Below are 20217 nucleotides of genomic sequence, written 5' to 3'. Positions count from 1 at the left end.
CTGTTACTGATATTATAAACACATTAAATTTATAAATGTTATAAACCAATTAGATTTGGTAAATGCTAGAAGATACATGTCTCACCAATTTATCAACATTTGCGCATACATATTTAAGTTCATAAAATTTGCAAGATACTTATTTATCTTTATATTTTAGCACGTAGCATTGCCATACACGACCTTTCCTTCTACCTATTTCTCGGAATTCCATACGTTAATTCACATGTAAAAGAAGCCCGAGTACCTCTTCAGAAATTCGATTCAGAGAGAGGAGACAGACCGACGTCTATTATTAATGGTGGTTCAGGGTTTATTAATAGTACTTCATCTCTATTTCTACATAATTCTAAATTATTTTACAAAATGGTTCCTTTTCATCATTTGTAAATTAGTACTTTGCTAATTTTGGCTGTTCTTAACATTGGGGGCCAGCTTTTGCACCTACTTTTTTTGCGATATTCTATTCCGATGCTGTTGTTTTATGGTTTCATACGTTAAATTACGTTACCAACATTACTTTCAGTCAGCATTGCAGAGCGAGCGTTAGCGAAAGAAGGCGGATTAGAGGCCCACATGGCACGTTGTTTTCTATCTTCGTTACCAACAATTCACTTTCTTTTCTCACATAAATCACTTCCACTTACCTTTCCGTTTTATATAAATCCCTACTCCCCTAAAAACAATGTGTTCGATACTTTCTTGACTATTTGAACATCACTATCAACTCATTTCTTCCGTAAATCATCCTACTTTTTGCTAGTTTTGGCTCCCCAATTCTAAACAATTACCTTACTTTTTAGTGCAAATGGAAATGGAACTTAAAAAATCATATTATTAGTTATATAAAGTACCGTCAAATAATTTTAAATTTTTTAACCTCCAAATTCTTTAAAACCTAGAAGTAAATCATAATATATTAAAATAAAGTAATTAGTCATATGGTTCTTATAATTTGGAAGATAAAGTAAAGAAATGAAAATAAATTCCTTCCCGGGAATTTATAGGCCAGGGAAAAAATCTGGGAATATTCCCATTTTTAAATTCCTTCCCACCGGGAATATTCCCACTGCCCATCACTTCACATATTCCAAAGCTGAAATAAGCAATATTAATAAAGAGGTCATTTCTTATAAGAATGGACAAATTGCATTTCTCTCGTTTAGAATTCGCTAATTGTATTCAATTTCTGTGATTCTATCATTTCAATAAGTCATATACATAGTAAAATTTCTTAGAATTATTTTCCTTTATATTTTTCTATTAAATCAGCAAAACTAATTTTGTTTTTGTTCCAGATGATGAACAGAACAATATTTTGTTCATACTTTTCAATGGTAATACTTTTTTTGACCTCTTTATCCGAAAGTGGTTCTTTTAGTGCAATGAAACGCTTTTTCAGTATTAATCCGGCTACCCTCGTCACAGTGGAAGTGAGTGTGAATAATTTATTTATGTCTTAACTTACGTTCATTCTAGAAAGAAAGAAAAAAAAAGTTTTTAAGAGTCTTCATCCCGGCGAAATTAAAATACCGCTAATTTTACAGTAATTATGTGATATCTTCAAATATATAAAAGATAATTGAAATGTGGAACAAGAGCGCCCTAGATAATATCATTTTACATGAGAAACCGTTATCATGACTCAGTTATCTGCTTTCGATTTCGAGCCATTTTCAAAATCGGCATTTATTTTCTCGTTTCTAAACAGCTGGAAACGGAAAGCCGCTAGATGACTTGTGATAACGGTACCTCACGCAAAATAATATTGTCTAGGACGCTCTTGTTCCATATTTCAATTATCTTTTATCTATTTAAAGATATCACATAATTACTGTAAAATTAGCGGTATTTTAATTTCGCCGGGATGAAGACTCTTAATTCCTATATAGAAATGTACATACTATCATGGTAAATATGCTCAAGTAAGAATTCACGATGTACAAGTGTACATGTGAAAAGAAATTGAAGAAACAGCCTTATTTACTCAGGCATATTTTCTAAGGCAACTTTACAAATGGGATTCAAAGACTAAAATGTGTAATTATTTCAGATTGATCCATCTTAAGGTTTTAGTGTTGTCTTATCATAAGAGCAGAGATTTATTGGGTATACATTCAGTCTCAAATTTCTATTCAACAGCAAATAATCATTTATAACACAATATTAAAACTTTTGCTTCTGGGCTATTTGTACGTATACAAATTCCAGCTTCTTGTTAGTTTAATTATTTTTAAAGAATGCATATCAAGCAGCTTAAAAAAAAAAGAATGGTGTGCGAAACATATGGCAAATAAAACTGTTTATCCAAACAACGGTTTGTTGTTTTAACATACATAAAAACAGTGTAAAAACATGTGTTGATAATGATTTAATACTAACACATAATAGGAACTACACAATTAATGGACTGTATTTTGTACACAGAAGATTGAAAGTTATTCCAATTGAAAAGGAATGTAATTTGGTCCTCCAAGCACGATCGCGGTAGCGCGTTACACACATAAAGCTCTCACTCCCACACTGACAAAAGATGCTTGGACGTGGCCTAACTGTAAATTTTGAACAAGGGAAGGAAAGGAACCAGTATGCGAAACTTCGGGGTAGAGAAAAGTCACCCCAAGAGCCATCTGTACACAAAAATTGGCACTACATACAAAATGACACTGTCAAAAATTGAATATAAGGTTGTTAGAAAAATTAATAATAATTAATTGGCAGAGAACAGAATGGCCCAAACAAAAACTTTAAAAATTCTATTTTAAGCTGAATACAATCTTTATTAATATTGTTCGGTAGAGTTGCCACAATAATACTTTAAATAATTGTTCCTTCACTTACATGAAAAAAATCACATAATGTTGGAAAGGTGCAAAATTTGTTATCATGGGTGAAACTGCTACAATATTCACTATTTACTTCCTCCATTTTTATTCCTTCATGTATCGTATTACCACAGAAAAATAAAGTAAAATGACCTAAGCACTAAACATTCATCTGTGTTCGTTAAGGAAGTACCGTGAAACAACAAAACTACTAACTGCTTTCAGAATAAACGACCTTTATAATTTTATCGCTAAATGTCAATCAAATAATGAATTGCCAGCTCAAAGTTTTTCACAAACAGAGAATTGAGGCAAAACTAAACGAAGTATTGCTACATGAATAAAGAATACTTCAGACACAAGCTTGGTTTTCTGGACTATATCTGAGGAATCCGTATATAATGTCTGAATCAGACTCAAGCTTCGTATATTTGCATCAATGTGGTATCATGAGGTCTGGTTGGACTTAAGATTAAAAGCATTAAGATTTTTTTCTTTCTCTTTTCTTTTAACTTTTGGATGAGTGTAAAAATGCATATTATTGATCGATATATTTAGTTGCTGGAATTTTCGATGAAAGCTTGTATCTTCCTCAGCGGCATTCTTCAAAACATCAACTGCTGGTAATCATATCTCAAGGCATCAATATTTTTTGAGATTATTTTCCTTTATGCCTCAGATGTACTTAATTGTAGTCTTTGGTAGAGCGTTCACCTTTGATGCATGGGGTCCTTGGTTCGATCTCAGCTCGCGCCAAGTGAACTTTGTGGTGGACAAACACCGTGTGCGTGGGTTTCCTCGGGGTTCTCCCGTTTCCTCCCACTTTCTTCATTCCACCATTTCTTTCATTTCTCGTCATCACTGTCTTCTTTAGCATAGCCGGCACAACCGCGAGAAGTAAAAAATATTTAATTTAATTTAATTTAATTGTAGTTTTCCTAATAATCTAGGGTAATTTCTTCAATGAGTTGATCTTAAATAAATATTGCAATTTTTCAGTACCTGTAAGTTAAAACAACACAAAACGCTCCACTTGATGTTTTTATTACGTCAAAACAAATAAAATGTCGCAAAATTTCACTAAGTTGTTATGTACATGAGAGACGTAGAATTTTTTATTTATTTATTTTATTTTTTAATATACAACACAACAGGCTTAATACCCAATTACAGTGTTGTGTACATACAACAAATGTTACATATATAAATTTCTTAATTATTTCTACAGATTTTTTTTTTTTTTTTTTTTTTTTTTTGTTTCAGATATGATCTGAACCTGTTTTCTGAAAGACTAAATACATACACTTTATCAAGCTTATTTATAATATCATTGTATAATTTACACAGCCTCCACATAGGGGATTTATATAATATATTGCTCCTGGCTTTTGCACAATAAAATGTTCCTGTATTCTCTATTCTTTTTTTACAAGTGGGAATCCGCAATGATATTTTCGAGACCAACTCCATACAATCAATCTTACTATTTAATAACTTGTATAAGAATAACAAGTCCAACATCCATCTTTTTTTTTCTAGAGTTTGAAAATTAAAGTTGTTTACTAGATCATTGTAAGAAAAATATTTAGGACAATAATTAGTTTTTTTGAATGTAAGCATTTTCAAGAATTTCGTTTGGATGTTTTCTATTTCTTGAGAGTATTTTTTATTATTGGGGGTCCATATAGTAGAACAATATTCTAATTTTGATCTAACATATGTAAAGTAAAGTGTTGTAAACGTTGTCTCACTGAAGAAATCTTGCCCTATTCTGTAAATTAAACCTAAGTTTCCATATGCGCTGTTTATCATATCTATGTATTGAAATTTAGTTCAGGATCAAAAATAAGGCCTAAATCTTTGACAGTACTTGGTTTAGACAATTTAGTTTCTTTCAGTGTATAGTCAAAGGTGATGGGATTTCTTTTCCTCGTAAAAGACAGAGAAATTTGTATATATACTACGATTCAATTGGTTAAAAATCATTAATATGAAATTTTCTATTAAAAATTTCACCCAACAACATGATTTCGATTCAGTAATATGATAAATAATTTAATAACTTTATGCGTTTGACGATTCTTAACTAACGTTATAGTTATCAAATGAATACCAAAATTCGAAAAATGGAACTCGAATAAACTATAGATTGTCTATAGTCAGGTTGATTTGATTTGCAAGTTAATAATCACACAAAAATAGATCGAAATATAGTCCAGTCACAATGTTTGGAAGCACTTTTTTTTAAATAAATCTGCGTTGCGTTGACTCATTGATTCTGTAGGCTTCATATATGTTATGTCAAGTAACTCTTGATTACTATGTTCCATCCTTTATTTAAATTACATTTATCTAGATTCAAACTGTGAAAATGATTCATAAATGTTTCTTTTGATGTTAGAATTCATTTTGTAGAGTACTTGAATTTCTTTAATCTTATGTTTTGGAGCACGGAAATATCTTGATGGACCTGATTGTTTGGGCTGTCTCTCTTGACGTCCCTGAAGTATTCTTTATTCATGTAGGGGCCGCAGTTGCTCAGTGGTAGAGCGTTCACCTCTGGGACATGGGGTCCTTGGTTCGATCCCATTCGCTCCAAGTGAGCTTTCTGGTGGACAAACAACGTGTGTGGGGTTTTTCTCGGGATTTTCCCGTTTCCTCCCACTTTCCTCATTCCACCATTTCCTTCATTTCTCATCATCACTGCCTCCTTTAGCCTAGCTGACATAATCGTGGGACGTAAAACTTAAAGATTTCATTTCATTTCATTATTCATGTAGCAATGTTTCGTTCGGTTTTGCCTATGTAGAAATCATTACAAATACAATCTACTTGGTAATCTCCCGATAATGTTAATGGCTCTCAGAAATAATTTGTCTAACCTAATAAAACTATACCGATGACAATAGAAGCCATAATCGAAAAATCTGGTACTTAAAATATATAAATATATAGAAAGGTGAATCATTTTTAAATTTGTAATCATGCATGTTTTAAATATATTATACATAGCAGAAAGACATCGATTGGTTTGAAGTTTAACGTCTTTTTCATCTACAATGCTCTAAAAGACATGTAACGACAGTTAACGTGATATCCTAATCAGATAACCTACATAATGAAATCTAATCCGAGTCTCCTGTGCTGTAGAGAGACTTCGATGACCAGTCTTTTCATGTATCAATGTTACCGTACCTAACCAAAGAGGTATTCAGTTCCCCGAAATCACTTTTATTTTCATGTGAATGCATATAATGAGTGACATATTCAGAATTTCACCAAGACTAAGAGGAAGGGAGTAATTAACACTCAATCTTGTGTTTTTTCAGGAGAGTGTGATTTCTTTATGTATATCTTATTTATTTTTCCATATCTTGTTCAAGGAGAAGGGGTTAAACACTTAAACTCTCTCTCTTATGTATGCCACGGAATATAATGATAATTGATCTGTTGATAGTTATAGTTGGAAGTTCAGTATGCTTTTTTTATCTTTCATATGACACTATAAATGATCAAATACCTTTTATCTTCTTTATCTTAGTATTATTAATTTCATATAAAGAAGAAGAAATTCCTACTATAAATAAGTAATTATAAAGTGTCCAATTTTGTTAAAAAGTGCTTTCTCAGAATACCTGGAAAGTTTGTTAATTCTAGCTTGAGGATTTCCGTATAATTGTAGAAAATCAAATTAATCTTAAATAATAAAAAATAGTATCTTTTCCAAGAATAAGATCCATCTGCAACCCTTATCAACCTACTGAAACCGGAATTGTAATTACCACTTCGGATTTCAATAGAATATGGTACGAAATCATTTTCTGGGGTCATACTTGCCATGAAAAAAGAAAGAAAAAAAAAACTCACAGAGAAGAAGATACTAAGAACAACATTATCAGTTTCCGCCCATACTTAGTAGACCATTGTGTCAATAGCTACGAGTATTACCATTATAGTGTATATATAGAGTTTTCAGAGCACAAGGGAATGAAGTCCAATTATCGAAGTTTTGAGAAAAAAGGACATAAAATTTGTACGGTACGCTTAAATACGTTGCAAAAGTTAATTAATGTCTTAAGCTCTGAAAGAAGTTTCAGTCAGAGATCTTAAAGATGCCTAAAATGAGCAAAAAAGTCGACTTGATTCTGTTGGACACTGATCATGCCATGTGCTCTTGAAATGACATTCATATATATGAATAAACAAAATTTTCTACTAAATTGGAACCTATATCAATACAATACGAGCACTAAAAGTTAATGAAAACTCTAAACTTGTTACATCACATAGAAATAAAAATATATAATAAATTGCCAAAATCTGAGAAACAAATACCAAATTTGCAGTTTAAAAGGCACTTTGATTTATTGTTACATAATCGCCTGTTCTATAGTGCAGAGATAAACTTTCAATAAGATTTTCTGTACAAGACAAAGATTAAAATTTACTTTGTATGTCGTGAAAATATATATATACAAGATGATGCGGAGCCGACTGACACATTTCAAAGTTGAATATTGCGCATGCGCGATAGTTTGGAGTGGATTGCGACTAGGGGATGGAAAGTAAATAGGATGCCATTTCATAAGAACGCTACAATAGTTACAATGGACCTTTAGCGTAATGTCAGGTAGCAATGAAAAATCTGAACAATTGTTGCACGTCAATGATTGACTTTGTTTCGTAATAAGTACAAACACAGAAAACATATTTTCGTTTCGTAATAAGTACAACTCTCCATCGATGTCCATAGTTACTGTTATGGTATTCCTATAAGAAGACATCCTATTCTTTTCCAATCTCCTAACTCACTTGTAACTCACTCCAAGTTATCGCGCCTGCGCAATATTCAACTTTGAAATGTATCAGTTTGCTCCGTACCACCCTGTACGAACTTGTTCTGTGTTCCAATGCTCCATTTCGACTGACCATACAACGTGGCGTTCTTTCCTCTTTCGGTTTCCACCCCACCAACCAATATAAGTTATTACGCCTCCGCAATATTAACCCCTTGTGTTCCAGGTGTCATTTCCCTATGTGCAAGCTGTAATACCGGCTTTTCATTTACTGTTAAAAGATAGTCTAGACCATTATATAAGGCATAGTTATTGTGTATGCGTGAGGAGAGTATTCACATTACTGATATAAAAAAAATATTTGCATTGTGGAATATTGGCACTGAAAAAGTGAAATTTTGATATTCTGAAGGTATTTTATGCTGCTTCAGGTTGACAACACTGACCGAAGATCAAAGAGAAAGATTTTTTTTTTTCTTTTTCCGATCTCAAAATACAATCTCGAAGTTGCTAATTGTTTATCGTCAAAACAAGCACGTGTGTGTTGCAATTGAATGCTCCCTTAGGCCTACCATGTACTGAGACAAAACTTTTTTCTTGCCTTTTCTGTCAGTAAGGTGCTGTCAAATAAGGAGAAATAGTAGAACTAACTCTTGCCTTGCATCTACTAAATAATTTCATCATCTCTAGGATTAATACGACCCTAATAAGGAATAAGTTTTCATGACATCCTCATGGATGTCATTGGTATTTTGAAACGGAGTATTTTATGACATCCACATAGATGTCACTGGTATTTTGCAACGGAGTATTTTATAACTTCCACATAGATGTCACTGGTATTTTGAAACGGAGTATTTTATGACATCCTCATGGATGTCACTGGTATTTTACAACGGAGTATCTTATGACATCCACATAGATGTCACTGGTAATTTGCAACGGAGTATTTTATGACAACTACATAGATGTCACTGGTATTTTGCAACGGAGTATTTTATGACAGCCACATAGATGTCACTGGTAATTTGCAACAGAATATTTTATGACATCCACATAGATGTCATTGGTATTTTTCAACAGAGTATTTTACGATATCCACATGGATGCCATTGATATGAAAGAGGTTAAAGTTTGAAATGTATGTCGGCTCGGCACCATCCTCCATATTACGAACACCAATGAATACTTAAAATTACGTTACTATTTTAGTATTATTATTAAGTTTTATCTTCGTTTGAATGCATACTACCTGTTAAATTTTCGTTGTAAACATTCTGTGCCTCCTGATGAATACATAAATCCAGAGTGCCGAGAGCAAAATTAAATAAATAAGGATGGAGATGGGTCTTACTTTTAGGAATATATGGTCTGGAAATTTAGGATCTAACTTTCATTAATATATGGTCTGGAAGTTTAGAATCTTACTTTTAAGAATATATGGTCTGGAAGTTTATCGTAGTTTCACAATGTAATGCAAAACTCGGTTGCTTTCCAGCTGATTTCTTACTAATCTTGTCCATACGTATAATACTTGTATATTTTACAATAGATTTTTTTTTCGTAATCAGTTTCATTATCTATTTTGTTTTACAGTTATGGAAAGTTGTGATAACCGAGCTTATTTCAGCTCTTTGTTTAGAAAAAATGGGAATTCTTCTAATTGGCTCGTATCTTACTCCAACTGCACCGACACTTACATATTCCGTGTTCTTTTGCTTTCTGCATTTCCTGTCGGTTTTACTTTTCGGTATTGTTACAATAGCTTTCATTGGAGCACTTGCAAACAAAATTAAAGTTACAGTACTTGATATCCTAGAAGAAGGTAAGGCTAAGTATATTTATGTTATAATAAATATGGATTTACAAATAATCTGTGAAATATGGAATACATTTTTTCGATTTCTAATTTGTTTAAGTTAGCAGAACAATTCCCAAGACTGCATATTTCCAAAATCTGCTTTTTAAGTATGCTTACCAAAATGATAATCCTAATCCACCAAATGGTTTACGGAAGCAATATGTTCTGTAAACCTTCTTGTACTTTGAAATGTATGTAAATTAAGTTTGTAAATTGCTTAAGTGTAACTTAGCAAGAAATAGCAATATTTATTATTATTATTATTATTATTATTATTATTATTATTATTATTATTATTATTATTATTATTATTATTATTATTATTATTATTATTATTATTATTATATTGCTTGTATATACATCATTGTAAACTATTTGTGCAGTATTTTTTTTAATAAATGAAACGTCATGCAGCAGTATTTACTCGGATATAAACTATATATATAATTATATTAACGTAATATTTGTCATACAACTATTTTGTAAATTTTGAGATTATTACGTTACTGGGAATTAACGCAAGTCGAGTGCAATAGTATCATCACAAAATTTATTACAGGACAAGATGATTGGGTAGTTCTATGCCACATGTAGGTTACTTTTCGAGTTTACCCAGATTTTCAGACTAAAAGTCACTATGAAAATTGACACTAAAAACTGGGACACCATATGAAAATTTACAGCATATGTTAGGGTTTCCATACATCACTCTCCCGAAGATGAAAATTTACAGTATGTTCATAGTTGTGCATTATCAATATTAACTAAATGATAAATCAACACTCACCAAAGTTACATGTCACTACTGGTGCTCTATTTCCGATCTTGATTGGTGTGGTACTTCATTGCTGAGTGAATTTTTCAGAGTTTGCCGTCTTTGAAAATTAGGTCATAGAATTTTGAGCATAAAACACTGCTGCAATAGAATATCTTTAAAGTAAATATCGATTTAGCAGTGTACACTTTTAGTCTGTACTTCTCAGCTGTTCAAAGGAAATTCATAAGTGAAAAACTCTTTCTGTCGAGCCATTTGAACCTGATGGGTAAGACAAAATCTGACAAGAAGTTTAATTTACTTATTTATTATTTATTCCCTTGAAATGAGAGAATGTTTCACCCATCTCTTAGCAGGGGCGCCCGAAGAAAATTTTCTAGGGGGAGCATCTCCATGGTTGGTATATTACGTATGGTATTTCTGGTATTTAATATACGTGGTTTGCTATATAACGTATACATTTTCTTGCACCAGGGGGCCCAACCCTTCCCCCCCTTCGGTCCCTATGTCTCTTAGTTATATTTTGTTAGAAAAGTTCCATTTTTTTTATCATGCCTTCACTGTAAAAATCATCAAACAATTCTTCTTCACGTCTTTTTTTATATTTGAAAGATTTCTTTCTACTTCAGGAGCACAATCTTTAACATCTGACGAGTTTTATAACAAAACCTCCATTTTTAAAAATGCACAAAATACTTCTGGATTCCTCAATCTGATCTGCAGTTGTTGAGTAAAAATGTTAAACATTTTCCCTGAAAGAGATCTCGAAAGAAAGAGGTCTTCTAGGCTGAATACGTCAGCAAACACTTCACTAATTATAAACTTGTTCTCTTGTCTTGCTCTCAACATAAACAGAAGATTATCAGCTTCTTTCTTCACATAAACAATGAAGATATCTTCACGCCCAATTTTAAACCTAGCTTCAGGAAACATTTTTATCCGACTTTGTAAGAAAATCAAGTTAAAAAAAAAAAAAAAAAAAAAAAAACTCGTTTGTTGCAAAAATCGTTTAGCACCCATGGACCTTTCACCAAGCTTAGTAAGTAAGGTTAATATATTTCTTTAGTTAAACTTTTCCAAGCAGGCCCCAAGAAAAGCCATTTGGTGTTGGATGAAAGCGTACATTTATATTCTATCTCAGCAAACACTAGATTATTTTTATCAGTTGAGTATTGACGATTTATTTATTTATTATTATTATTATTATTATTATTATTATTATTATTATTATTATTATTATTATTATTATTATTATTATATTTTTTATTTTTATTTATTTATTTATTTATTTTTAGTATTCCACGAATGACATTAACTTATGTTTTGGAGGAAACCGATGCAATTTAATGTCCCGAAAAATTTTTTCGGGATATTAAGACAAACGACTCAAATCCAGGATTCTCCCAGCTTAATCCTAGGGAATATCTGGTATTCCTATATATGAGAGTTATTATTCAAAATCCTGCTTAATCCATTGTAGTAATTTAACAGCAGAACAAAAAGCAGGAATTTTTTAGAGGGACCATTCTTGCTCTTAAATTGAGTGATATCCTCGAATACTTCAGAACAGTATATAATTAACAATTTGTCAACGTATTCTTTTGTTTACTCCGCCTAATGCTTATATTAATTGTACTGTTTCAATGTTCCTTGACACCTTCCTCAGCAGATCTGGCCGGCTACCGTAAAAATCGTCTCACTTCTTACAACTTTATCTTGCACTATTTAATACAAATTCCTTGCAGAAAATTCTTCTTCGTTTGAAAGTCTGTTATTTATGTGAGAAACTTATGCAGAAGATGTTTGAGAAGACGTATAATTTTGTGCTAGTTTGTAGAAATCTGACTGTTAACATACCGAAAGCATGCAGTTAATGCAGTTAAATATTAGGCTTAATAAACAAATGAATACTTTTACAAACTACTGTAAACATATTTCAGTTCATACTCATAAATAACATAATTAACATTTTACTTTCTTTCCACATGTATTGCAGGAGCACGAGGATAATGGTTTATATGATTTGTAATGAAATGATAAATCATACTCCTAATTTTTGTATACCATATTTGACACGCTGTGTATGTTATGAAAATCTCATACACCGAAAATGTTTTGTTTAAATCAAATATGATTAAAAGATTTAAGTCAATCAACCATTTAAATCAGTCATTGTCATTCAATTAAAAAAAAATGTCGATTGTTTTAATCTAGTTTATATTTGTTTGGCAGTTTTATTTAATAACAGATCAACATTTTAAATATCCAAATCACTCAACTAAGGAAATAAAATAATTTCACCCATAAAATTAAACAACAAAGGAAAATCAAGATAATTATACCACTCATATCTTTGCTCCAAAGAGAAAAGGCATTTTCTATTCTATTCCGTGAGCTGTTATATCTTTGTGGGTCGGAATTTGAATGTTGAGAACTACTTGCTCCGTTTATAACTAGCAGCATCTACCTTTGTTCCAGGAACAAACATTTTTGCTGTTCCTGGACTTTAGATTAAGTTTAAAGCTTGAAGAAGTTTAAAGGACTATCGGCTTTCGGCAAAGGAGCATAGCGACGCAGGAGCCAAGAGCACCGCATTGGCAGGAATTGCACTGGAAAACAGTATCCCGTGCTCCAATTTCAGTAGTTATTTCCTCCAACGGACACGCTCTCATTCGCAGGCGGATTGGAACAAGTCCAACGAAAGTAAGCTCTATTCAGTAAAACCTACTTTGGCAGATTGGCAGACATAGTCACGTGCTATTCGTTTAGATGAAGTGACCTTGATATGCTTGAATATAAGACACATTCCTATTTAATATATTGCGTTAATTGTCCGTATTGTGAATACTGTGTCATCTCATTGAGTATTCGGCACATTCTTAAAGAATGTTCAGAATTCTCAGTCCTCAGAGAAAATTCAAGACTACCTAAAATTCTTAATCAGGTTTTGAAAACTAATGCAGTCTTAAGTGACTGTACTCTCACTTTTATTCTTGAGATTGAAATAGTTAACATTTTTTTTTTTTTTTTTTTTAGGTTTTCTTTTTAAATTTTATCTGTTATGTATTATTGCTATTTTCTGCCTTATTTCATTGTTACACATTTCATATTTGTTTTTTTTTTGGGGGGGGGGGCTTTTCGTAATCTCTCTTTCAATTTTTATATTTTTTAAGTCCCTTATTTCGTTGAGCCTTCCTTGAACTTAACATTTCTAGAAGTTCTGTTTTTAATTTTTAATGTACAATATGTACAACCATTTGGCAACATTGTGAGAGTGACAAATAGCATCACCCTAACGTCCTCACTAAACTTTAATCCAGTGATCGCCAAGCCATCGATCGCGAGTTACTAGTAGCTCAGGGGTACATTTTCGGCAGATCGAGTTAACGCCCCGGCTGACTAACTTTGATTGATTCCTTCGCTGAGCTGACGCTAACGATAGGCGTCGCTGACAACAACAACTGTTTGTTTCTCCCGTGCAACTGTCATTGTCAGCTTCATCTCACAGTTGATTGTATACGCTTGGGGTTATACACGGTATGTTTCTCGTGTGTATATGGCTAACTTGAATAGTTGATTTCATATTTACTAGAAATGTAAGTTTAAAGGAAACAAACAAATGTAAGATTTTTTTTTTTTTTTTTAAAGTTGGTAGTTCTTTTGGTTGGTAGTTCACAGTAGAATTTTAAAACGGTAGCTCAGAAGCTTCATAAATATGTCTACCACTGTTTTAATCATTCAATTAATGGAAAAAGATTAGGAAAGAGGAAGCCGATCTCGACTTTGAAATTGTCTAACGAGGAAAGTGGGAAAAAGTTTCTGCAAGCTGAGACACTATACAGACAATAACGGTGGTTTCATGTTTCTAGTGCAGCTACTTAGCTGACAGTTGCGTTCCTAAATTGATTTTTGATGTAATTCGATCAACTTTCTGTATAATGCTTCATTGTATGAAATTTACGACATTAAGATTTTCGTGGTTTTGTCCTTTTTGTATTACTAATGAAATTACACTTTTTTTTTTAACAGATGAAACCATTTTCTTTGGACTGGTTCCACTTGGTTTATATATATACGAAGTTAGGAGCTTGTGCTATATATTGTATTTTCTAAGTGCAGTAACTCTAGGATTCATTCATCAGGTAAAATATCAATAGAAATATTTCAATTAGATAAAATCATTTTAAGAAATAGTATTGTTGTTATTGACTGCTAAACTCAAAAGTAATGTGAGGTATAATTGATAAATCTAAATCTTTTTCTAGATTCCACATGCATTTTTTTTTTCTATGACTCCAGTGGATATACGAAGTTCTTACCTTTGCCGTGACGGTATTAGCACCACCTTCTCGCCAAATGCACACCTTTTTTACTAACTACTTATAGGAAAATCAACAAGTTCGTTTAGAACAATAAGTACATAGCTAAACATTGCCGCATGCATTATGTGAAACACTTTGTTTACGGATTGGTTCCATTACATTGTAATAAAGAATGTTTCGTATTTTAATTATTTATTTTTGTGATCTTTTGCATGAAGAATGATTTAATTCAAATTAGAATGTTGTTCAAATTTTAAGTGTGGAATTCATCAATTTGCATTCCTTGATGTATATAATTTATATGTGTAGTAGCTGATGCGTACCGCCAAAGTTCACGGTAACTCGGGGTAAGGCACCATGAGACTTGCAACTGGTTGAGTATAATTATTACAGAACCTAAATATTATTTGAAAACAAAGTCAATGTAACTTTATGGATGTTCAGTGAATAATTAAAATCATCTTTCCTCTATATATATTGATTTGAGAAATTAAATATAATTAATTATATTCTAATTACTACAAAATGCTTCTGCTTCCTATATTTGACTATTGTGATGTAGAATATAACGACCTATCCACTACTTTTTCGCCTTAATTGGAACGAATGTACAACACATGCATTCGATTTATCTTTAATCTCCATCGCTACGACCATATTACCCCGGCATTTAATGAGCTTGGCTGGCTACCACTCCACTTTCGTAGGAAACATCACATTTTAGTAAAAGTGTTCAGCATCGTTGCAAACAAGGTTCCTCCATATTTAAAAAATAATTATCAATTTGTTGCCCATCACGGCCGCGTCACTAGAGCAGGTACTTTGCTACTTCCTAACCATCGCGCAGAGACATACGACAAATCATTCGTGCCTACTAGTGATCCATCTCTGAAACAGTTTATTCCTCAGTGTGGAAAAATTAAAATCAAAATCAAAATTTGCCCTAGAGAAAAGAAAAAAACTTGCTAAAGCAGAATCTCTTCACTTAACATACCCATTCTCCGATAAATAAAACACAAAATTTTTGTGAAGATTCTTTGTAACTGTCATATTTGTATAGTTTTGTATTGTATTAGTTATTCTTATATATTGTGTTGTTAGTAAACATGTGTGTATGCGTGCGTGTGTTTGTGTTTATGTACATGCATGTGTAATGTGAAACAATGTATCATGTTTTTTTTTTTTGTTTGTTTGTTTGTATCAAATAGTTTATAATTTTTCGTTAGTAGTTAGGTGTAACAGAGGGCCTTATGGACCTAACCTCGCTGCTGTAGAAAAAAGGCAATAAGTAAATAAATGTTTTTTATTATCTAATGTGGATCTCTATTGCACTTATTCATATATTCATGTATAGATATCTTGTGTTCTAAAATATATGGAATAGTATATCAGTAAATAAAATTATCATATGTTAAAGCACCCAGAAAGACACGAAATCTGTTGCGAGATTTCAAGGCACTCGTCATCTCTTCCTCAGCACATCTAAAGAAAATTTGTACCTACATAAAAAACACGATGTTAAAATTCCTCCGCCTGAACATTGTATACAATAAATGTCATGGGTTAATTTTTAAGATCGATAATAAGATGTCCTTTTCTTCCTAATTTACGGTAATTCAATGACCTTGGTATACATTATGTTTTTTATATGTACTACAAGTTTTCTTTACAGGTATTCAGGAAGAGGTGAGGAGTGCCTCGAAACCGTTCGCAGATTTTTGTGTCTTTAGAATGTTGTAAGATAGAAGAACTTCGATTTACTATTGATAGGTCCTATGTGTATCTCATCTAATCGTATTAGTAATAGTATATCAGGTTTGGCTTACGTTAAAATAATAATAATAATAATTTGTTAATTTTTAATTTTTATTAGTTTAATATACAGACAATAATTGCAATATTGTCTTACGAGAAATGTTTATTTCCTACCTTTTCTTCTTAAGAAGTGAAAATTATTAGCACAAAGAGCTCCTTCGTGGTTAAGCTGTTAGTGTACGTACCTTTGGCATGTTAGGTGGGAGACACGGGTTCGATTCCCGGCGGGACCTCATGTGGTTCTGATTCCGCGTTAATTAGTAGGTCCACGTCTCACATAGCCTTGCTGCTGAAAGGGACGTTAAAATCAACTCAACTTTTAGCACAAAATTGATTTGCACTTCTTAAAGAGAAAAGGTAGGAAGTAAACATTTCTCGTAAGACAATATTGTATATATATATATATATATATATATCTATATATCTATATCTATATCTATATCTATATCTATATCTATATCTATATCTATATCTATATCTATATCTATATCTATATCTATCTATATATATATATACACTGGACTTTTCGTTCACCAAATTATTCACCAAAGAATATATTCAATATACAATATTTCCTAAGATTTGGTCATTTTATAATTTTCTCTAAATGGAACTTCGAAATATTGTGAAGCTTAAAGATCAACGTTTCCTGTTAATTCAATTTATTTATACTTACATTATTTTTTTCTGGTTGACGGTACTATAAAAGACTGAAAATGCTATCAGAGGTCTAGGGATTAAATCTTTGATATGTTAAATACGAAGCGAGTGTTTACCATCATTGTTCGTTAAACAATAAGTATCATACAAGTGTATAAGATAGAAAAACTTCAATTAAAGTCTTGCTTCTTTTTCCCTTTGCATTTTTGTGATTTAGCTTCTCTGAAATCAATCTAACTACTTCTTCTTTCTCACCTCAACCATAGGTTGGTGGGTAAGGAAATTCAAAACCTTTTCTCTCCCTTGGGAGGGCTGTTTTTCGTAACTGCATCTAGACATGCTATCCTTTGTCTTCGTCTTCCTGGTTTTCCTTCTGCCTTTCCCTCTATTAACACGGTGATCCAATCGTGTTAATAATAATAATAAATTGTGATTAAATAGTAAATTTTTTACATACTTTGCTGCATACTAATAAGATGGCCAAGCATGCTGTTTCTTCTTTTTCCTATTATGTTCATGATCTGTCGTTCTTACTTAGCTTCCTTTAGCACGTCTTCATTCCTTTTCCTTTCAGTACATGATATGCGCAGCATTCTGCGCCAACACCACATTTCAAATGCTTCCAGCTTGGATATTTCAGCTTTCCTTAACGTCCACGTCTCTGATCCGTAAAGCGCTACGCTTCATCCCATAGTCTTAATAAATCGTTTTCGGACGTCCAACGACACACTTCTTGATCTTAGTAGTCCTCTTTTCCTATTGAATGCTTGTTTAGCCTGCGCTATTCCGGAACTTATATCTCTTTCACTTCTTCCGTCCGAGGATAATAGACTTCCTAAATAGGGTAATATCTTAAAGTCTTCGATTTTCTCTCCCTCTAGTCATACGTTTGCCCCTTCCTGTCCTGATCTTGTGCACTTTATCATTTTTTTTTCTTATTTATTTTCATTTTGAATGTTTTTTCCATTTTGAAAAGTGCTTCCTGCAAATCATTTTCGTTCTCCGCTATCAGTGCTATGTCATCAGCAAACCTTATTGTGCTGAAAACCTGTCCATTTACTTTTACGCCTTTCTTGTTTTTATCAAAAATTTCTTTCATAGCATGTTTTACGTAGACTTTGAACAAGAGAGGTGAAAGTCCACATTCTTGCCTTACTCCTTTACTTATCCTTGCTTCCATCTGATCTCTATCGTACGCATTCGTGCTTTATTTTAATTATTTCTACATAGTACTTTCTGTTTAACGAATAAGGTAATAAATACTCGCTCATATTTACCATATCTTAGAATTAATTCCTGAACTAGCAATCCTAGTAGTGCACATCCTCAATATCGTCAACCAAATACCATTACCACATCGTCAATAAAAGACTAGATGTATTTCAATACCATATTTCGAGACAGTAATTTTCCATTCCAGATTTCTTCCAATATTAAGCTTTTATTAATTACTTTCGTAGTTGTATACAAAATTCAAATAAACTATTATTTGCAGATGACCTAAAAATTTATTATTCAATAAATTTTGTTCATGACTGTGAGAAGCTCCACGTGATTTTATCTCTGTAATTAAGTGGTGTGAGAAAACTTTACTTGAAATAAATGTTAACAAATGTAAAGTAATGACATTTATGAGGTGAAAGGTACCGACACATTTTTTTCACGACACATGTTATAGCTGACAACACGATACTAAGGTATCTTATATGATTCAATTGTCAAATTAACATTCAATTGCCATATTGACATCATGATTAGTGAACCGCATTAAATCTTGGATTAAAACTTAGAACTGTGCTAGAATTAAAAAAAGAAAAAAACTTCAAAGACATTATGAAGTCTATGTTCGTTTCAAATTGAAATGTGAAAATACTATTTGGAATCCACTCTTCAAAAATAATATTGCCAAACTAGAAAAAAAAAAAATCAATCAAAATTTTAAAGGCATCTAAAGTTCAAAGCAACACGCATATACCCGCAGACAGATAGCAGTGACTCTCTAAATACTGATTTTGGTATCATGAGTTCACAACAAAGAAGAACTCTGATATGGCATTCTTTTATAAAATATTTAATGATAAAGTTGACTGTAACGAACTTATTTCATCTTTTCATATTCATGTTCCACCTCAAAACACATGACCAGATAACTTTAATATATTCATGTTCCACCTTAAAACACATGACCAGATAACTTTGATATATTCATGTTCCACCTCAAAACCATGACCAGATAACTTTGATACATTCATGTTGCACCTCAAAACATACGACCAGATAACTTTGATATATTTTATTCCGGAAAGCCATGGACTAATGAAGAATGAGTGCAACTTATAATAGTATACGTAAAAAAGTTAAAGAAATTGATTTAAGTTGTAAGATGAAAACTTTTAAGAAAATATAGTAAAAAGAATTTCTAATAATGTAGAGTAGCTGCAAAAATAGTGTAAACAGTATATGAACATTGTAAATGGGTTCTAACCTGTTGTGTTCAAATCCAATAAAAATAAAAATAAAATCAAATAAAAGTTCTTATTATGTGTAATTCTTTTCTGAGTTTTGTATTATTTTTTACTTAGTGTAAATTGATACTTTCCAGGTAATCATACTGGAATTTGCAGCAGGTAGTGTTTATGACGTCCATGTAAATGTGAAGAAATACAGCTTATATCTGAACGCATTGGTTTGTGTAATAGGATTTGTAATTGGCTTAGCAGCTATAAATGCGGTATGTACTTCAGAATAGTAATTATATAACCTAATCCTACTATATATTGTAAGATTCCATTTGGTATAAATATACTAGTATATTTTTAAATTCAAGAGTTATCTAGAACATAAATTGTGTGATCTATTCGCCACTTTCATAATGCGGACAAGTTTTTTGTTCTGCGAAAAATATATGTACTATTATGGGAAAGAACTTTCCCTTTTGCAACAGCCTCAGATACGGTCACGGATAGTCTCTTTTCTCCAACATTTTAGTAATTTCTTCCTAACGGACATGAATTATTCTTAGCTCATACGTATATAGTACAGAAAGTACTTTCTGCAATTTGAAAATTGATCCCTTCAACTGACTCAACAGTTACAAGCAAATTTCGATCAGGAACTAGTGCCCACAGTATTATAGGGCATACAACTATTCCCGATCCCTCTC

General features: G+C 32.1%; 1 protein-coding gene across 2 annotated transcripts in view; it reads left to right on the top strand.

Annotated features, from left to right (window-relative positions):
- Positions 1 to 20217, top strand: part of LOC145674986 (sodium- and chloride-dependent glycine transporter 2-like) — a 98920-nt gene that overhangs the window by 54944 nt on the left and 23759 nt on the right. The window contains exons 9-12 of one of the 2 annotated variants that reach the window (XM_081745321.1): positions 1299 to 1433; positions 9218 to 9446; positions 14287 to 14399; positions 19657 to 19785. In XM_081745321.1, the coding sequence (XP_081601447.1) occupies positions 1299 to 1433; positions 9218 to 9446; positions 14287 to 14399; positions 19657 to 19785 (606 nt within the window). The remainder of the gene's footprint in view (positions 1 to 1298; positions 1434 to 9217; positions 9447 to 14286; positions 14400 to 19656; positions 19786 to 20217) is intronic. The other variant, XM_081745322.1, reaches the window with a different exon arrangement.

The sequence above is a fragment of the Thermobia domestica genome, chromosome 18 (assembly GCF_964235325.1).
Source record: "Thermobia domestica chromosome 18, izTheDome1.hap1.1, whole genome shotgun sequence".
In the NCBI taxonomy this organism is placed as follows: domain Eukaryota; kingdom Metazoa; phylum Arthropoda; class Insecta; order Zygentoma; family Lepismatidae; genus Thermobia; species Thermobia domestica.
The sequence above is the reverse complement of the archived record's forward strand: the minus strand, read 5'-3'. Positions and strand labels throughout refer to the sequence as shown.